At 37.5% G+C, this 21603-nt stretch overlaps 1 protein-coding gene and 1 pseudogene across 4 annotated transcripts in view; both read left to right on the top strand.

Annotated features, from left to right (window-relative positions):
* The window catches only part of P4HA1 (prolyl 4-hydroxylase subunit alpha 1), an 89205-nt gene that overhangs the window by 55738 nt on the left and 11864 nt on the right, over positions 1 to 21603 (top strand). For all 4 annotated transcript variants that reach the window (XM_049645200.1, XM_049645199.1, XM_049645201.1 and 1 more), the window contains one exon: positions 11324 to 11427. In XM_049645200.1, the coding sequence (XP_049501157.1) occupies positions 11324 to 11427 (104 nt within the window). The remainder of the gene's footprint in view (positions 1 to 11323; positions 11428 to 21603) is intronic.
* On the top strand, positions 2805 to 9071 carry LOC125932714 (enolase-phosphatase E1-like; annotated as a pseudogene).

The raw sequence follows: 21603 nt of genomic DNA, 5'->3' as shown, positions 1-21603 counted from the left end.
TACAGAGAGCAAAACTTTTTTTTTTTTTAAAGACAAGTACTCATTTTTTTTTTTTTTTTTTTAGTGTTTATTTTTGAGAGACAGCCAATGGGGGAGGGGCCAGCAAGAGGGGGAGAGAGGATCTGAACCAGGGGTGGAACTCACGACCTGGGGGATCATGACCTGAGCCAAAGTCAGCTGCTTAACTGACAAAGCCACCCAGGTGCCCCAAGAGCAAAACTTTTAATAATTCTTGTTTTTGCAAAAAATCACATAGTGGTTTTATATTAGCTATTTGTAAAATGTAAATTTTCACATGTGTTGAGTTACAAGAAGGTAATGATACTATTCAAATTATACCACTCACATTTTCCTTTGGAACTTTGTAACATTCTCCAAAACCTCCAAAGTGAATTTTTCTATTTACTGAACATGAGGTCCTTATTAATGTATTAGAAATATAGTAATGCAGTATGAGAATGTTGTTCCTTAATCAAATAGAGCATTTCAGTGACATTGTAAAATAGCATATATTAGAAGAATAACAAACACTTCTTAATAAAAAAAATTCATTAGAAAGGAAAAAATGTTGAAACATTACTCTGAATATACAACTTAGCTCTTGGGTTCCTGTGATTAAGACCAAAAGGAATATAGTTTGTGTTATCTAATTAGTAACAGAAAAAAGAAACACATATAAAATTATCTGGAGAAAGAAATAGGGTTTTCTCATGGCACTAAATTGTGTTGTACGGAAAAAACACTGTATAACTTAGTTGAAATTTTCTTTTCTTCTTTTTTTAATGTTTGTTTATTTTTGAGAGAGAGAGAGAGAGAGCATGTAAGCAGGGGAAGGGCAGAGAGAGAGGGAGACAGTGGATCTGAGAGCTCAATGTGAGGCTTGAACCCATGAACGGGGAGATCGTGACCTGAGCTGGAGTTGGACACTTAACAGACTGAGCCACCCAACAATTTCAATTACAGTTGTACAAACAATAAAGAAATGTTCTTCAAATGATTTATCCTGTTACAGCAAATACTGTAACTTTATGTTCTAACTCTGTTGAAAAACACTGAGTACTTAGAAGAGAGAGCCTTGATTTCTTTTGATTTCATTTAGTCCAGGAATGACTTCCAGATTCTAAGGAATAGACAGTTAATATATAATATAGTATCATCGTCTTCACTGAATTTTTTGGCGGTGTTACAACAATCTAAATTCAGGGCTAATTTCTTAGAGTAGATGATAGGTCTATAATAATGTTGCTGAAGACAGATTAGCAGTTGGGGTCCAGATGAATAAGATGTTTTAAATGTATAGAGTTCTCCAGCTAAAGAAAATCCTATTATATTTTGGAGAGGTTTTCATATGAAAGTCAAATTAAGTGAAATAACATGCATAAGTAGAATTTATTTTCCACTCTAGTGACTATAAGAGAACCACAATTAAGATAACAGTTTATTTTTTTTATGTTTATCTGAGAGAGCATGCAGGAGGGACAGAGAGAGAGGGAGAGAGCAAGAATCCCAAGCAGGCTCCACACTGCCAGCACAGAGCCTGACGCTGGGCTCAAACTCAAGAACTGTGAGATCATGACCTGAGCTGAAAGCAAAGGTTGGACACATAACCAACCAAGCCACCCAAGTGCCCCAACAGTTTATTTTTTTTAACCTGTAATCAGTCATTAATGACTTTAACTGCTAAGCCTCAGACCTTCTGTTCATATCATTTATAGTATAACAAGTGCAATTTAAATTTTTTTTTAAAAAATCTAAACAATTAAAATATTTTCCTTCTAGGATTAGCAAAAATTAAAAAGATTGATTCTGGCAAGGATTTTCTGAAATGGGCACTCGTAGCATATGTTAGGAGTATAAATCACTTTTTTTGGAGAACAATACGACATCATTTATCAAAATGTGAAAGTCGTCTAGCAGTTCCACATCTAGGAGTTTAACCTACGGAGATATTCCCACAAGTATGCAAAGATATACAAAAATTTTCATTATAGTATTGTTTGTAATAGAGAAAAAGTAGAAATAATCTTATTTAACCAGTGCTTTATTGACAGACCTTCATGGTCATTTTGGAAGTAAAGATGGTTTATTTTAAAAAGAAAGGCAGTAGTTAAAAGCACTGTGGAAGGGGAATGTAAAATGATATAGTTACTATGGAAGAGTCTGGTATTTCCTCAGAAAGTTAAACATAGGATTACTATATGAACCAGAAATTCCACTGCTAGGTATATACCCAAAAGAATTGAAAGGAGGGACTCAAACATATACTTGTACACCCATGTTCATAACAGCATTATTCACAATAGCCAAAAGTTGTAAGCAACCCAGGTGTTCATTCATGGATGAATAGATAAATGTTATATATTCATATGATAGAATATTATTCAAAAAGAATGAAATTCCAATACATGCAACAACATGGATGAATCTTGAGAATGAATAAATGAAAACAAGTAAGTGAAATAACACACAAAAGGACAAATATTATGTGATTTTACTTACAGTAAGTACCTAGAATAGAAAAATTCATACAGACAGAAAGTGGATTAGAGGTTACCAGGGCCTGGGAGGAGAGGGAAATGGCAAATTATTGTTTAATGGGTACAGAGTTTCAGTTGGGATGATGAGAAAGTTCTGGAAATAGTGATGATGGTTGCACAACTTTGTGAATGTATTTAACACCACTGAATTACACACTTAAAAATGGGTAAAATGGTAAATCTTATGTATTTTTTAAACCACCATATATATATATGTATATATATTATAATATATATATATATTATAATTATATATATATATTTTTTTAACTGAGGTTGTGCTATATGTACTGACTTGGAAAGATGTCAGAAGTATTTTCGGTGGCAGGGGGAAGTATATGCGTATATTGATACGGGAGATGGGAGGGTTGGTAGATTCCTAGTTTTTAAAAAATTCTCTCTGTACATTTGTTTATATACAGGGGGAAATGTTGAGGATATATAGCTATTTATTAGTAGTGTTTACCTGTGAGGAATGGGACTAGGAAAGGAACTTCATATACTTTTGTATTGTTTGAAATTTTTATAAGTATTTTTTTTTTTATGTTTGTTTATATTTGAGAGAGACAGACAGACAGTGCATGAACAGGAGAGGGGCAGAGAGAGAGAGATGGAGACAGAATCTGAAGCAGGCTCCAGGTTCTGAGCTGTCAGCATAGAGCCCGACGCAGGGCTCGAACTCACAAGCCGTGAGGTCATGTCCTGAACCAAAGTCGGACATTCAACTGACTGAGCCACCCAGGCGCCCCAAGTATTTCTTTTTTTAAATAGCTTTATTGAGATATATACATACCATACAGTTCATCCATTGAAAGTGTACAATTTAGTGGCTTTTAGTATATTCAGAGAGTTGTACCTCCATCGCCATAATCAATTTTAGAACATTTTCATTACCTGAAAGAGAAATTCTGTACTCCTTAGCCGTAACTACTCAATCATCAATTCACCCCCCTCTAAGCCTAGTCCTAGGTGACCACTAATCTACTTTCTGTTTTTATGGATTTGCCTGTTCTGGAATAAAATCATATAATATGGGGTCTTTTGTATCTGGCTTCTTTCACTTACCATGTTTGTAAGGTTCATTCATGTTGATGTATGTATCTGCATTTCATTCCTTTTCATGGCTGAGCAATATCCCATTGTATGGATATACCACATTTTATCTATTTTATTCATCCATTGATTAGTGGCGTTGTTTCTACTTTTTTGGCTAATATGGATATTGCTGCTCTGAAAATTCATGTACAAGTTTTTATGTGAATGTAAGTTTAAATTTCTCTTGGGTATAGACTTGGAGTAAAATTGCTAGGTCATATGGTATCTCTATATTTAACCATTTGAGGAACTGCCAAACTTTTCCAAAGTGGCAGCACCATTTTACAATCCAACCAGCAATGTATGGGGCATTCCAGTTTCTTCACATCCTCACCAATGCTTGTTATTATCTTTTTGATGGTTATGGCCCTCCTAGTGGGTGTGATATGCTATCTCATTGTGGTTTTGATTTGGATTTCCCAGTGGCTGATGATGTTGAGCATCTCTTTATTGGCTGCTTATTGGCCATTTGTACATTTTCTTTGGAGACTGTCCATTCAGATCCATTGCACATTTTGGTATTGAGTTATTTGTCTTTTATTTAGTGGTAATAGTTCTTTATAGATTATAGACTCAAGTCCTTATCAGACTTTTGATTTGCAGAAATTTTCTTCCATTCTGTGAGTTCTTTTTACCTTATTGATGGTGTCCAATGAAGCACAAAAATTTTTTTATTTTGATGCTATCCAGTTTACCTATTGTTTTGTTGTTGCTTATAGTTCTTTTTTGAGAGAGAGGGAGAGAGAAAATCCCAGGGAGGCCCCACATTCAGCACAGAGTGTGTGGGGCTTGATCCCACGACTGTGAGATCATGACCTGAGCTGAAATCAAGAGTCGGATGCTTAACTGATTGAGTCACCCAGGCTCCCCTATTATTACTTGTTCTTCTGATGTCATAGCTAAACCAGTGTCTAATACAAGGTCACAAAGATTTACACTTGTATTTTTTTTTCTAAGAGTTTTATAATTTTACTTCTACATTTAGGTCTTTAATCCCTTTTGAGGATATATATATATATATATATATATATATACACACACACACACACACACACACCCCGTAGGGAAGTAGGGAGTCCAATTTCTTTCTTTCACATGTGGTTATCCAGTGTCCTTGGACTATTTGTTGAATATAACAACCATTTCTTGCTTTTATAATTTTAAAAGTGTAAAGTGAAAGTTTGGAATGGTAATTTGCTAGAATAGCAAGAGTGAAGGCGTTCTTGGTAGCAGGAGACTTCAGGCTGAAGAGTAAGCATTGTCAAAGAAAAGATTAAAGATAAAGAGGCAGTGATTGATAGAATGAGGCCTGTGGAGTTAGAAAGGGTAGGTTCAAAAACATAGATAAAAGATCCAGCCTCTGTAAGGCTGAAGGACAATACTTCTACCAGAATATAAGAGAAAAGGTAAGAATAGATGCTTGTGGTTGCAGGGACGGAAGTTGAAGGTAATAGAAGTAGGAGACAGGTTCTCTGTGGGTGATAGGATGGGACAGGAACAATTATCAGGATGCATCTAGTTTAAAATTTTAAGAGAATATTTACCAATCTTGTGTTGCAGTTAGCTATAAAAATCAAGTCAGTAGTTTGTTGCTTATAAAGTTCAAAAATCTGTCAAATTGTTGCCAGCCAAAACGATAGCTACACCAACATACCAGATTAGTTCCTGGTTCTCCTAGCAATTCAATCAGAATTGGGAGAAATAAGTTCTTAATATATGTATCAGCTATACCCTTTATAATAATAAAATTCTTGGATCCTTCCTTTTCCTGCTCTGCTGAGGAATTCTACTCAGCCAGTCCCTATAAATTTGTAAGAGATCACGAGACAAATAATTATGGTAAAATTGAATAAATCTTGGATTAGTTCTTTTTTTTTAAATGTTTTTATTTATTTTTGAGACAGAGACAGAGCATGAGCAGGGGAGGGGCAGAGAGAGAGGGAGACACAGAATCTGAAGCAGGCTCCAGGCTCTGAACTGTTAGCACAGAGCCTGATGCAGGGCTCGAACTCACGGACTGTGAGATCATGACCTGAGCTGAAGTTGGACGCTCAACCGACTGAGCCACCCAGGCGCCAGTCTTGGATTAGTTCTAAGAAATCTCCAGGATTCATTTATTCATTCAGCAGAAATAAATTGAGATCTGCTATGTGCCAGACACTGTAATAGGTTCTGCAGATATAGTAGGGAGCAAAACCAGGCAGACTTTATATGTATTTCGGACTAGTAGTTGAAAGAAGACATCTTTCTTAAACAACGAATTAATATATAATTACTGTGATAAATTATACAAAGTAAGAATATATGGTACTATAAAAACATTAGGGGCAGCTGCCTTCTCCACTTCCAGGTGCATGGAAGTAGCCTCCCCCTGATGTACTTTAGCTGCAGGCAGTTGCTAGCTCCGAGATTAATGATTTTGGGGGTTACAGCTGCCACCACCCTCCACCCTCCCGACCAAGGGTGATTCCCATAGTAGCATCTGGCAGGTGCCCACCAAAATCAGTGTGGTCCTGTTATATATCAAAAGTACCACAACCTTGATTGCTTTTGCGAAGAGCGTTTTATTTCCTTACATCAAAGAAATGTTAAGTTACCTGCAGACAAAAATACTTATTCATTCTTGGAAAGAAGAAGAGTGCCAGAGGACCTCAGTCTTTTGAGGTAACAGGCTGAAGACGATTCCCATCAGGATGAGGTGTTTTTGACCTCTGCAACATCTGGGAATAGGGTGGATGATCTGCAGTAGATGACCCAGGCTGTGGCAGATAATGTGTGCTGGCAGATGTCTCTGCATGGAAAGACCATGGTACTGACAAGTGCACGTCTTCATGTAGAAGGCAGCATTTTATAGCTGGGAGAATGAAAGCAACGTTCTTTGAAGATGTAGTTCCAGCAGTTAGGAAATGGAGAGAAGCTGGAATGAAGGTGTATATTCTGCAGAGAGCATAGAGACATAGAAATTATGACTAGTACATTTTACAGAGGAAGATATTCTTGAGCCTGTTGATAGTTACTTTGATGCCAAGGTTGGGCAGAAAGTGGAGAGTGAGAGTTATTGAAAGACTGCAAGTAGCATTGCATGCTCAGTCAACAACAACCTGTTTTTGACACGTTACTGTGGAGGGTAGTGCTGCTGAGGAAGTAGACTTGCATGTAGCTGTGGGGGTGAGACATGGCTAAGTGGGGTTAAGAAATGATGAAAAGCCTATAGCCTCATCAAATCATTCAGCAGATTGTTTGTCTTCTTCAATCTAGGAAAAGATTTCTAAGGAAGACAAACTGTTTCTCATAGTTTGTCCCTGTAGTCTCATTTTATTTTAATGGTAAAAGTAGCTTACTTTAAAAATACATATATACACATGTGCAAATATGTATGTGCTCAAATTACCTTCTACAGATACATGAGTGATAAAACTCTCCATTCAGTGAAATGAAACATTTTAAAATCTATTATATGTAAAAATTGCTTGAAACTCTAACACTAACCACTACTGAGGATAAAGTATAGTCAATAGAAAAAACTAACAGATCAAATGTGTCATGTATCAGGTCATATACCAAAATGGAGAGCCAGTTTTGAAGTTTTGAGCAATGTTTTAGAAGCTTTGCTATTTTAAAATCTGAAAGTGTTTTAAAGTCATATATTTAAAAAAAAATTTTTAATGTTTATGTAGTTTTGAGAGAGAGAGAGAGAGAGAGAGAGACAGACAGACAGACAGACAGACAGTGTGAGCGAGAGAGGGGCAGAGAGAGGGAGACACAGAATCCAAAGCAGGCTCCAGGCTCTGAACTGTCAGCACAGAGCCAGGCATGGGGCTCAAACTCATGAACCACTAGATCATGACCTGAGCCAAAGTTGGACGCTCAGCCAACTGAGCCACCCAGGGGACCCTCAAAGTCTTATTTTTAAAAATAAAAAATTGCCCGTGTTTAATTGTGAGAGAATAAAATTTAGGAGATTACAACAGCTACATTTCTCAATATGTGCTTACCTATATACCAAAGACAAAGATAGTTGCCTGTGCTCCACTAGAGGGCAAAATTAGAAAACTCACTTTAGTCTTAAACAAGAGAGTGTATGTTACTTAAGAAGAAACTTGCTAATCATTGTGGGATCCACAGTGATCCACAGCTAATCATTGTGGGATCCCATTGTGGGATTTCATTTCATGATTATCAATGAAAAAGGTGCATTAATGTAATAGCTAAAAAAGAGATGTGGTTCTTAATGTTTCAAAAAACAGTCCTAATCCTGTCAATTGTGATCATTCTAGATTTTATAGCTGCCTTTCTGACAGTATCTTAGCACAGTTTGAGAAAGTATATTACTATTATTTACTATTTTAAAAATGAACTTAACTGAAATCAATCTGTCAGATCAAGAAGAATTCTATATATTTTCTTTTGAAATGGGTATGAGAAATGTAAATTTTATAACAGTATTATTTATCCTGGTTCAGTTCTTATAGCATGTCATGTCAATTTAATGTTGTGATTAGTAAAAACACAAAACAAAACAAAACAAAAACTTCTTTGTCCTTTTTTGTCCTATTCCTCTTACTAAAATAAAAAATAAGCAGTTTGACAGGAAGGAGTGAAGGAAAGCTTCTCTGAAGAAGAGATGACTAAATTGATAATCCAAAGCCTTATCTTTACAAAATGAAAAAGAAAAATATTTGTGGCAGAGAGAAGAGCATGTGCACTAGCCTTGGGGCTTGCTGGAACATGTTCTTGAAGAAGTGATGCTGGGGTACCTGAAGAGAGACCGAATATAGTAGTAGAAGTTCTAAGGGAGACTAAGACTGAGCAACCAGAGAGACTGAAGGAATCCTGAAGAATGAGTGAATGAGGAGTTTCAAGGATGAACATACAGCTGTTACTAGAAGGGCAAATATGAAAATTGGAAACATTTTGTTAGATTTAGTAGCACAATAGTTATGGTGATATTAGCCAGGGCAGTTTTGGTGGAGTGATAGGGACTGAGGCAAGGTTGGAATGGATTAAGAAATGAAGAGTTGGGTGCTTGGCTGGCTCAGTGGTAGAGCATGCAACTCTTTATCTAAGGGTTGTGAGCTTGAGCCCCCATATTGGGTGTAGAGATTACTTCGAAGTAGAATCTTAAAAAAAAAAAAAAAGTCTGTGGAAAAAGGGGACTTAAAGAGGGAGGAGAAAGAGACTGGTAGCTGGAGCAAGACAGAGAGTTAAAGGAAGGAACTTTGTCTGTCTGTCTATTTATTTATGGAAAAGACATAAGCCCAGTTAAAAGCTGTGGGAGGAATTGAGAAGAAAAAGTTGATCATTTAAGAGAGAAAAGATCTAATCAATGAATTATGCTTCCTAAAATGTCAGAAAATAATAGAATTTAAGACAGGGAATTAACCTTATAATGGAGAGAAATCTCTTTGGAACTGGAAGGGAGGAACTAGATGAACTAAAAGGAACAGATAGATGCAAATGTATGTAGATTGTATGGTTTCTTTTTTCTCTTAGGTAGGAGATATGTACTGAGAGAAGGGGGAAATTGGGTGGGTTGGGATTCAGAGTAGAAAAAAGGAAGAGTAAGGGCCCATTTGAAGTTGGTGTTCATGAATTTTCAGGGAATACATATTTGCCCTATTTCATGACTTTATTTAGTAGGGTTTGGTGACACAGGCGTAAGCTCAGAGAAAAAATTTCATTAAGGATAGTATTTTTGCCAATTTAATTTAGGGATTTAGCAACAATGTTGATGAAATGTGGAGTGAGAGATTGATGAGAGAAGTAAAGGAAAAAGGCTGATAGACCAGGAAAAAGCATATATAAAGGAGATAGTTTAATTTGGGAGTATCTTTTTTTTATTTAGCTATAGTTCCCATACCATAAAATTCACTCCTTTAAATAAGTGTATAATTCAGTGGTTTTTAGTCTTTTTAGTTGTGCAACCATCACCATTATCTAATTTCCAAACATTTCCATCACCTCAGAAAGAAAGCCTGTACTTACTAGCAGACACTCTGAATGGGAACATCCTCCCTCCCCTGGAAAACCACTAATCTCCTTTCTGTATCTGTTGATTTGCTCATTCGGATATTTCATATAAATGGAATCATAATATGTGGCCTTGTGTATCTTGCTTAACATACTGTTTTCAAGGTTCAACCATGTTGTGGCATGTTACCAGTCCTTCATTCCTTTTCATGGCACAATAATTGAGCATATGGATAGATCACGTTTATGTATCCACTCATCAGTTGATGAATATTTGGATTATTTCCATTTTGGTCATTATTAATAATGCTGCTATGAATCTTTATGTACAAGTTTTTGTATGAACATATGTTTTAATTTCTCTTGGATATGTAGCTGGGAGTGGAATTGCTGGGTCATGTGATAACTGTATGTTTAACAATTTGAGGAACTGCCAAACTGTTTTCCAAAGTGGTTGTACCATTTTACATTCCTACCAGCAATGTATGAGGGTTCTGATTTCTTTACATTCTCACCATCACTTGTTATTGTCCATCTATCTGTTTTTATTATAGTCATCTTACTGGGTGTGTTTGGATACCTTTAAAAAACTTATTATTTATTTTTAATTTTTTTAATGTTTATTTTTCAGAGAGACAGTGTGAGCAAGGGAGGGGCAGAAAGAGAGGGAGGCACAGAATCCAGAGCAGGCTCCAGGCTCTGAGCTGTCAGCACAGAGCCCAATGCGGGGCTCGAACCATGAGCTGTGAGATTGTGACCTGAGCTGAAGTCAGAGGCTTAACTGACTGAGCCACCCAGGCACCCCAAAACTTACTGTTATTTATGCAAGTAATATAAAGAAGTAATATAATGAATTAAAAAAATGAGGGGTGCCTGGGTGGCTCAATCAGTTAAGTGGCCGACTCTTGATTTCAGCTCAGGTCATGATCTCCTGGTTTGTGAGTTTGAGCCCTATGTAGGGCTCTGCACTGACAATGTGGAGCCTGCTTGAGATCCCCTCTCTCTCTCTCTCTTTCTTTCTCTCTCTCTCTGCCTCACCCCTGCTAATTCTGTCTCTCTCTCTCAAAAATAAATTTAAAAAAATGAATTTTTTTCTCATAAAATATTTATATATATCAGGCTAAAAACCCTATGACCTCCACCTCAGTCAGTTCCTATACCTTATCTGGGAAGAAAAACTGTTTTCAGTTTGGTATGTATTTTTTCAGAATTTTTAAAAATTCTGAATGTAGATAGCTTACATTACATGAATCCGACTGTTTTCTTACATTAATCCAACTGTTTTCAAAGAAAACTCTATAATAAATGAGATTAGTTTTTTCTTTTCCAACCTTTAACTGTGAAATATAGCATTTTTAAAAGTTTATTTATTTATTTTGAGGCGGGGGGAGGGGAAGAGAGTGGGAGAGAGAGAATCCCAAGCAGGCTCCGTGCTGTCAGTGCAGAGCCCAACATGGGGCTTGATCCCACAAACATGAGACCATGACCTGAGCCAAAACCAAGAGTCGGATGCTTCACTGACTGAGCCACCCAGGCACCCCTAACATGTAGCATTAAAAAAAAAATTACAACATTCTTTAGTAAAAATCACATCAAACAAGCCAACTAAATGCCTATAGGTAAAGGCTTATTATCCCATATATTATGGCTTTTAAAATGATGGCTCTTAGTCTTTACTTATTGAAACATTATAAGTAAAACTAATATTTTCTTCTTGTTAGTGCCTGGCTCTCTGGCTATGAAAACCCTGTGGTGTCGCGGATTAATATGAGAATACAAGATCTAACAGGACTAGATGTTTCCACAGCAGAGGAGTTACAGGTAGGTAATCACATTATCCTTAAACTATATGCTATCACATTATTTCCTTACACTTTTTCAAACAATGCTTTAGATGAGATTTCCTAACACTGTGCAGGCACTCTACAGGTATTGCAGGATAATTTGGGACCAAAAAAGTGAATATGCAAGCTGAGATCATGCAAAGTGGTCTTAATCAATGGCAAAAATTATGAATATCTGTGATTTCCAAAATTGTTTACAAAATTAAATTAAAAACTCTTATTGTTAAGTATAACTTAACAATAAAATTAAGTATAACAACAATAAATTAAAAACTCTTATTGTTAAGTATAATTTTATAGGGGAATGAACAATATGTAACAATATTTATTAAGCACACTACAAGTTTTTTTTCATTCCTAAGCCTGTCAGGTGACCAGGCTTTTTTTAAAACTTTTTTTTAACATTGATTTATTTCTGAGAGACAGACCACGAGCAGGGGAGGGGCAGAGAGAGGGAGACACAGAATCCAAAGCAGGCTCCAGGCTCTGCACTGTCAGCACAGAGCCTGATGGGGGCTCAAACCCACGAGTAGTGAGATCAGGACCTGAGCTGAAGTCAGACACTCAACTGACTGAGCCACCCAGGCGCCCCTCTTTTTTTTTTTAAATGTATTTTTTCTCTTTTCTATTGAGATATAATTTACATACCATAAAATTTACCCTAGTTTTATGGTTATGCAACCATCACCACTATCTAATTGCAAGAACATTTTCATCACTTCAAAAAGTTTTAGTATTCACTCCTCATTCCCTTTCCCTAATGCCCCTGGCAACCACTAATCTACTTTCTGTGTGTGAATTTGCCTAGATATTTCATATCTAGATATTTTATATAAATTGGATAATACAATATGTGGCCTTTTTTGACTTAACATAATGTTTTCAGTGTATCAGCACTTTATTCTTTTTCATGCCCGAATAATATTCCATTGTTTGGATATAACCACTCTTCATATATTTATCAGCTGAAGGATATTTGGTCGTTTGTATTTTTTGGCTATAATGACTAATGCTGCTATGAGCATTTGTATACAAGTTTTTATACCAACATTTAAATTTCTCTTGGGTATATTCTACATATGGAATTACTAAGTCATGTGATAACTTTAGTTTAACATTTGAGGAATTGCCAAACTGTTTTCTAAAGTGACCATGCATTTTACAATTCCATTTGCAATGTATGAGAGTTATAATTTCCTCACATCCTTGTAAATAATTTGTTCTTGTCCATTTTTTGTTTGTTTTTAAATTACATCCAAGTTAGTTAGCATAAAGTGTAATAATGATTTCAGGAGTAGATTCCAGTGATTCATCCCCTTTGTATAACACCCAGTGCTCATCCCAACAAGTGTCTTCCTTAATGTCCCTTACCCATTTAGCCCATCCCCCCACAGCCACTCCAGCAACCCTCAGATTGTTCTCTGTATTTAAGAGTCTCTTATGTTTTGTCCCCCCTCCCTGTTTTTATATTATTTTTGCTTCCCTTCCCTTATGTTCATCTGTTTTGTATCTTAAATCCCACATATCAGTGAAGTCATATGATACTTGTCTTTGTCTAACTGACTTATTTCGCTTAGCATTATACACTGTAGTTCCATCCACATTGTTGCAAATGGCAAGATTTCATTCTTTTTGATTGCCGAGTAATACTCCATTGTATATATATATACCACGTCTTCTTTATCCATTCATCAGATGACGGACATTTGGGCTCTTTTCATGCTTTGGCTATTGTTAATAGTGCTGCTATAAACATTGGAGTGCATGTGCCTCTTTGAAACAGCATACCTGTATCTCTTGGGTAAATACCTGGTAGTGCAATTGCTGGGTCATAGGGGAGTTGTATTTTTAATTTTTTGAGTAACCTCCATACTGTTTTCCAGAGTAGCTACACCAGTTTGCATTCCCACCAGCAGTGCAAAAGAGATTCTCTTTTTCCCCATCCTCGCCAACATCTGTTGTTGCCTGAGTTGTTAATTTTAGCCATTCTGATAGGTGTGAAGTGATATCTCATTTTGGTTTTGATTCACATTTCCCTGATGATGAGTGATATTGAGCATCTTTTCATGTGTCTGTTGGCCATCTGTATGTCTTCTTTGGAGAAATGTCTGTCCATGTCTTATGCCCATTTTTTAATTGGATTATTTGTGTTTTGAGTGTTGAGTTACATAAATTCTTTTATATTTTGGATATTAACAACCCTTTGTCAGATATGACATTTGCAAATATTTTCTCCCATTCAGTAGCTTATTGTTTAGTTTTGTTGATTGTTCCCTTTGCTGTGCAGAAGCTTTTTATTTTGATGTAGTCCCAACAGTTTATTTTTGCTTTTGTTTCCCTTGCACAGGTGACGTGTTTAGAAAAATTTTGCTGCAACTGATGTCAGAGAAATTATTGCCTGTGCTCTCTGCTAGGATTTTCATGGTTTCACATTAGGTCTTTAATCCATTTCTAGTTTATGTCTGTGAATGTTGCAAGAAAGTGGTTCAGTTTGATTCTTTTGCATGTAGCTGTCTAGTTTTCCCAACACCATTTATTGAAGAGACCGTCTCTTTCCTATTGCATATTCTTGTCTCCTTTGTTGAAGATTAATTGACCACATAATTGTGGGTTTATTTCTGTGTTTTCTATTCTGTTCTATTAATTTATGTGTATGTTTTTTGACCAATACCAGACTGTTTTGATTACTATAGCTTTGTAGTACATCTTGATAGTGGAGATTGTGATACCTCCAGTTTTGTTCTTTTTCAAGATTGCTTTGGCTATTGGAGGTCTTTTGTGGTTCCATACGAATTTTAGTATTATTCTAGTTCTGTAAAATAATGCTGCTGGCATTTTGATAGGGATTGCATTAAATCTGTAGATTGCTTTGGTAGGATGGATATTTCAACAATATTTGTCCTTCCAATTCATGAGCATAGAATATTTTTCTATTTCAGTTTTTTTCATCAGTGTTTTATAGTCCTCTTCAGTTTCTTTCATCAGTGTTCTATAGTTTTCTGTGTACAGGTCTTTCACTTCCTTAGTTAGGTTTATTCCTAGGTATTTTATTATTTTTGGTTAAATAGTAAATGGGACTGTTTTCTTCATTTCTTTCTGCTACTTCATTATGAGTGTATAGAAATGCAGTGGATTTGTGTATATTGATTTTGTATCCTGTGACCTTACTGAATTCATTTATCACGTCAAGTAGTTTTTTGGTGGAGTCTTTAGGGTTTTTTATGTATAGTATCATGTCATCTGTAAATAATGAAAGTTTTCGTTTTTCCTTACCAATATGAATGCCTTCTATTTCTTTTTCTTGTCTGATTGCTGTGGCTAGGACTCCCAGTACTATGTTGAATAAAAGTAGTAAGAGTGGACATCTTTGTGTTGTTCCTGATGTTAGGGAGAAAGCTTTCAGTTTTTCACCATTGAGTGTGATCATAGCTGTGGGATTATCATATATAGCCTTCATTATGTTGAGGTATGTTCCCTCTAAACCTACTTTGTTGAGGGTTTATATCATAAATGAATGTTGTACTTTGTGAAATGTTTCTTCTGCATCTGTTGAAATTATTAAGTGGTTTTTATGCTTTCTCTTGCTGATGTGATGTATCACAGTGATTGTTTTGCAAATATTGAACCACCCTTGAATACCAGGAATAAATCCCGCTTGATCCTGGTCAGTGAGTTTTTTAATGTACTGTTGAATTTGGTTTGCTAATATTTTCTGGATGTTCATCAGAGATGTTGGCCTGTAGTTTTCTTTTTGTATAGTGTCTTTATCTGGTTTTGGTGTCAGGGTAATGTTGGCCTCATAGAAGCTTTTCTCCCTCTTCTACTTTTAGAATACTTTGAGAAGAATAGTTATTAACTCTTCTTGAAATATTCGATAGAATTCACTTGTGAAGCTCTCTGGTCCTGGACTTTTGTTTGTTGGGAGGGTTTTTTTTTATACGTTTATTTATATTTATTTATTTATTTATTTATTTATTATTATTTTTAATGTTTTTATTTATTTTTGAGACAGAGCATGAGCAGGGGAGGGGCAGAGAGAGGGAGACACAGAATCTGAAGCAGGCTCTGAGCTGACAGCTCAGATGTGGGGCTAGAACTCACAGACTGTGATATCATGATCTGAGCTGAAGTCAGACGCCTAACCGACTAAGCCACCCAGGCGCCCCTATATTTATTTATTTATTTAGAGAGAGAGAGAGTGAGTGAGCTGGGGAGGGGCAGGGAGAGAGGGAGAGAGAGAATCCAAAGCAGGCTCCATGCTGTCAGTGCAAAGCTCAATGCAGGACTCAAATTCATGAACCATGAGATCACAACCTGAGCCAAAATCAAGAGGTGGACACTTAACTGACCAAGCCACCGAGGCCCCCCTGTTGTGAGTTTTTTGATTACTGATTCAGTTTGTTTAAATTTTCTGTTTCTTCCTGATTCAGTTTTAGGAGGTTAATATGTTTCTAGAAATTTATCCATTTCTTCTAGGTTGTCCAATTTGTTGGCATGTAATTTTTCATAATATTCTTTTGCACTTCTTTGTATTTCTGTGGTGTTGATTGTTATTTCTCCTCTTTCATTTCTGTTTTTGTTTATTTGAGTTCTTTTTTTTATGAGTCTGGCTAGAGGTTTATCAATTTTGTTGAACTTTTCAAAGAGTCAGTTCCTGGTTTCATTGATCTGTTACATTGTTTTTGTAATTTCTGTTTCATTTCTTTCTGCTCTAATCTTTATTATTTTCTTCTTTCTGCTGGTTTGGGGTTTTGTTTGTTTTTCTTTTTCTAGTCCCCTTTAGATGTAAGGTTAGGTTGTGTATCTGAGATTTTTCTTGCTTTTGAAGTAGGTTTCTATTGATATAAACTTCCCTCTTAGGACAGCTTTTGCTGCATCTCAGTTTTTGTTTTCATTTGTTTCCACTTTTTTTTTTTTTTTTTTTTTTTTTTACTGATTTCTTGGTTAACCCATTCATTGTTTAGTAGCATGTTATTTAACCTGTGTGTATTTGTTCTTTCCCGAGTTTTCCTTGTAATTAGTTTCTAGTTTCATAGTGTTGTGGTCAAAAAAGATGTTTGGTATGACTTTTTAATTTGTTGAGACTTGTTTTGTGGCCTAATAAGTGATCTATTCTGGAGAATGTTCCATGTGCCCTTGAATGTATATTCTACTATTTTAGGGTAGAATGTTCTGAATAGATCTGTTAGAGCTGTGTGGTCCAGTGTATCATCCAAACCAACTGTTATGTTGATTTTCTGTTTAAATGATCTATCCATTGATATAAGTGAGTGTAAAGTCTCCTAGTATTGTATTATTAGCAATTATTTCCTTTATGTTTGTTAGCTGCTTTATGTATTTGGGTCCTTCTATGTTGGGTGTGTAAATGTTTACAATTTCTATATCTTGTTGGATTGTCCCCTTTATGGTCATATAGTATCCCTCTTTGTCTCTTCTTACAGTCTTTGTTTTAAAATCTGTTTTATCCAATATAAGTATTGCTACTTAAGCTTTTTTTTACTTCCATTTGCACTATAAATGCTTTTCTACCCCTTCACTTTCAATCTGCATGTCTCTTAGGTGTGAAATGAGTCTCTTATAGGCAGCATATAGATGTGTCTTGATTTTTTTAGCCATTCTGTCATCCTCTGTTTTTTGTGTTTTTTTTTAATTGGAGTGTTAAGGCCACTTACATTCAAAATAATTGATAGGTATGTATTTATTGCACTTTGTTACTTGTTTTATGGTTTCCATTGTAGTTCTTTCTTTCTTGTTCTCTTCTCTCACGGTTAGCTGGCTTTCATCAGTGATATACTTGGATTCCTTTCTCTTTATTTTTTGCATGTATCTATTACCAGTTTTTGATTTGTGCTACGATGAGGTTTGTATATAACATCATATGCATACAGCAGTCTGTATTAAGTAGATGGCCACTTAAGTTTATGAAGTTTGAATCCATTCTTTTTAAAACAAATTTTTAAAAAAATTTTAAATTTTTATTTATTTTTAAAAGGGAGGGGGGCGCCTGGGGGGCGCAGTCGGTTAAGCGTCCGACTTCAGCCGGGTCACGATCTCGCGGTCCGTGAGTTCGAGCCCCGCGTCAGGCTCTGGGCTGATGGCTCGGAGCCTGGAGCCTGTTTCCGATTCTGTGTCTCCCTCTCTCTCTGCCCCTCCCCCGTTCATGCTCTGTCTCTCTCTGTACCAAAAATAAATAAAAACGTTGAAAAAAAAATTAAAAAAAAAAAATAAATAAAAGGGAGGGCGAGTAGGGGAGGGGCAAAGAAAGAGGGAGAGAGAATCTGAAGCAGGCTTCATGCTGTCAGTGCAGAGCCTGATGTGGGGCTTGAACCCACGAACCACGAGACCATGACTTGAGCTGAAATGAAGAGTTGGACGTTCAATGGACTGAGCCACCTGGGTGCCCCAAGTTTGAATACATTCTAAAAGCTTTAAATTTTTACTCCTCTCCCCTGCCACATTTTAGATATATGGTGTGATACTGTACATCCTTTTGTGAAACTCTTGACTAATTTTTTTTTTAATTTTTTCTTCTAATGTTTATTTTTGAGAGAGAGACAGAGGGTGAGTGGGGGAGGGGCAGAGAGAGAAAAGGAGACACAGAATCAGAAGCAGGCTCCAGGCTCTGAGCTGTCAGCACAGAGCCCCATGCGGGGCTCAAACCCACGAGCCATGAGATCATGACCTGAGCCAAAGTAGGACACTTAACGGACTGAGCCACCCAGGTGCCCCTTGACTGATATTTATAGATAAGCTTAATTTTATTGCTTTTATGCTTCCTACTCTTCATACTTCTCCTTATGGTCTTTCATTTCCACAGAGTCTCCTTTAACATTTCTTATAGAGCTGTTTTAGTGATCATGAATTCCTATAACTTCTGTTGTCTGGAAAGTATCTCTTCTTCTATTCTGAATGATAGCCTTGCTGGATAGTATATTCTTGGCTGCAGGTTGTTTGTTTGTTTGTTTGTTTGTTTTTCTCAGCTCTTTGAATACATCCTGCCATTCCCTCCTGCCTGCAAAGTTTCTGCTGAAAAATCTGCTTATAGCCTTAAGAGAGTTCCCTTTTATGTAACTGTTTTCTCTTGCTGCTTTTAAAATTCTGTTTATTACTGCTTTCCATTTTAAGTACTACGTGTCTTAGTGTGGACCTCCTTGTTGATTTTGTTGGGGCTCTCTGTGCTTCCTGGATCTGGATTTCTGTTTCCTTCCCGAGAACTGGGAAATTTTCAGCTATTATTTTTTCAAATGAATATTCTGCTTCCTTCTCTCTCTCTTTTCCTTCTGGAATTCATGTAATGCAAATGTTACTACGTTTGATGGTGTTACTGAGTTCCCTTAGTCTGTTTTCATTTTTTTTTTTTTTCTTTTTCCTGTTCAACTTGGTTGCTTTCCATTACTGTGTCCTCCAAGTTGCTGATCTGTTCTCCTTCCCCTAGTCTACTATTTATTTCCCTCTAGTATATTTTTAACCTTACTTACTGAGTTGTTTATCTCTGATTCGTTCTTTTTTTTTTTTTTTTTATGTTTTGTATCTCTTTGTTGAGGGTCTCACTAAGATCCTTCACTTTGTTCTCAAGTCTAGTATCTTTATGACTATTACTTTACTTACTTATTTTTAAATATTATTCCTTTTTTCTTTATTTATTTTGAGAAAGAGCGTGCGAGTGGGGAAGGGCAGAGAGAGAGGGAGAGAGAATTCCAAGCAGGCTGTCATTGTCAGTGGAGAGCCTGATGCAGGGCTGGAACCCATGAACTGTGAAATCATGACCTGAGCCAAAGTCAGACACTTAACCGACCGAACCACCCAGGTGCTCCTATGACTATTACTTTAAATTCTTTATCAGGGATATTATTTATCTCTGTTTTGCATAGGTCTCTTGTGATTTTGTCCTGTTCTTTCATTTGGGACACACTCCTCTGTCTCCTTATTTTGTCTAACTCTGTCTGTTTCTTTGTGTTAGGTAAGTCAGCTATGTCTCCCACTCTGGAAAACAGTGGCTTTGTGAAAAAGAGGTCCTATAGCACCTTGCAGTGCACTGTCCCCTGTTCATCAGAACCCAGTGCTTTAGGGATGTTTTCTATGTGTGTTGCATGTGCCCTACTGTTGTGGCTGAGCCACACTGCTTTTAGTCCAGTTGTCTGCAATGGCACTCTCTGCCTGTTGTGGGCAGGTTTTGGTCTCTGTGTTGTTAGTGGCCTAGTCTAGGGCCACCTTGGGCTTGAGTTGAGTCAGACCAGACATTTGCCAGAGATGGAGTAGCACTGAACTGCAGGGTGCTTTCCCTCTGTTGTGCCCTGAGAAGCTTTTGTTGGTGGGTAGGGCCTGTAGTCAGACCGATGTCTGCCCCCAGCCCACTGCTGGGCCATAGTTGGACTGGTACGTGTATTTATCTTCATCTCTCCCTGGGGCAGGAGTCACTTTGTAGTGGTAGAGGCCCCCATCAGGGCTACTTGCACACTTCCAGGCTTGTGGCACTGCTTTGGATGGACTCTGGCCAAGGGTCTATTGGAAGTGCAGGTCCGCAAGAAAAAGCAGGCTGAGATTCATGGTGCCTGCAAGATCTACACTGGTTTGCTGTGGGAGAGAGCTTGAAGACCATGAGAAAACTGCCCAGACTGGAATGGAAGGGTGGGTCCATATAATAGCTCGGTGAGCAGGGGGAGGGTTCGGAGGGCACTGTTAATAAGGTCCATGCAGGTGTGCTGTGAGAGGGGACCTGAGGCTGCTTGGGATGGAGGGGGTATGTCTGCAGAAGAATGTCTGGCGGAGCTCTCACTGTTAGCAGGAGAGTGTTCTGCTGCCCTGGTTCCCATAGGTGTCTGTGAATCCAGGCTGGGGAAGGGGGCAGGGGAAGGAAATGGCTCTTAGAGAAGTCCCCCTCAAATCCCTGCCCCTCCAGCTCATGTACTGAGATTAGTAAAAAAAAAAATCTCCTTCCTGTATACCCAGGCATTTTTAAAAATTTTTAAAACACTTTATTTTTGAGAGAAAGAGCATGAGCAGGGAATGGGCAGAGAGAGGGGGAGACACAGAATCCAAAGTAGGCTCTAGGCTCTGAGCTGTCAGCACAGAGCCTGACACGGGGCTTGAACCCACAAACTGTCAGATCCTGAGCTGAAGTAACTGAGCCGAAGTAACTGACTGAGCCACCCAGGCGCCACCCACCCCAGGTGGCATTCTTTTTTTTTCTTTTTTCTTTTTTTTTTTTTTTTTTCAGGTGGCATTTTTCAAACTGCCTCTTCTATGCTGTGTGTCAGCTGGGCTCTTCAGTGCACTGTCTCTTTAAGGGTGGAGATTCAGTTTCCTTCTGCCCTCAGACTCTCCCAGAGCTGAGCTTGCTGATTTTTAAAGTTCCAGGTGGTAAGCCCACTGATTATAAGAACATGAGAATCCATGCCCCTTTGGTTTTCAAAGACAGATGTTCTATTATAGGGATTCATCTCACCCATACAGGCCCCATATGCATGGTGTGCCTGGTGTGGAGGTCTGTTCCTCTCCCCTCTCCACTCCACTGCTTCCCTCCTCCCACAGGCAGTCTCACAGTCTTTTTGGCTCCCTACCACATCTCAGCCCTTCCTACCCTCTTCCATGTGTCCCCTTCTCTACATTTAGCAGTGGAGAGTCTGTTCTGCAAGTCCTTGGGTCATTTTCTGGGTTATTTACACTGATTTTGATATTATCTAGGTGTGCCCATGGGACAAGGTGAGCCTAGGATCCTCATATTCTGCCATCTTCCTCAGAAGTCCCTGGTTGCTTGTGCTTTAGCTATCTAAGAAACTATTGCCTAATGCAAGGTCACAAAGATTCATACATGTGTTTTTTCCTAACAGTTTTATAGTTTTATCTGTTATGTTCAGGTCTTTGATCCATTCTGAGTCAATTTTGTATATGAGGTAGAGGTCCAACTTCATTCTTTTCATGTGGATATTCAATTGTCCCAGCATCATGTATTTAATTTTTTTTTAATGTTTATTTATTTTTGAAAAAATTTTTTAAACGTTTATTTATTTTTGAGACAGAGAGAGACAGAGCATGAACAGGGGAGGGTCAGAGAGAGAGGGAGACACAGAATCTGAAACAGGCTCTAGGCTCTGAGCTGTCAGCACAGAGCCCGACGCGGGGGTCGAACTCACAGACAGCGAGATCATGACCTGAGC

This window comes from Panthera uncia, chromosome D2 (assembly GCF_023721935.1).
Source record: "Panthera uncia isolate 11264 chromosome D2, Puncia_PCG_1.0, whole genome shotgun sequence".
Taxonomy (NCBI): domain Eukaryota; kingdom Metazoa; phylum Chordata; class Mammalia; order Carnivora; family Felidae; genus Panthera; species Panthera uncia.
Note: the sequence above shows the minus strand (reverse complement) of the source record. Positions and strands in the feature narration are given on the sequence as shown.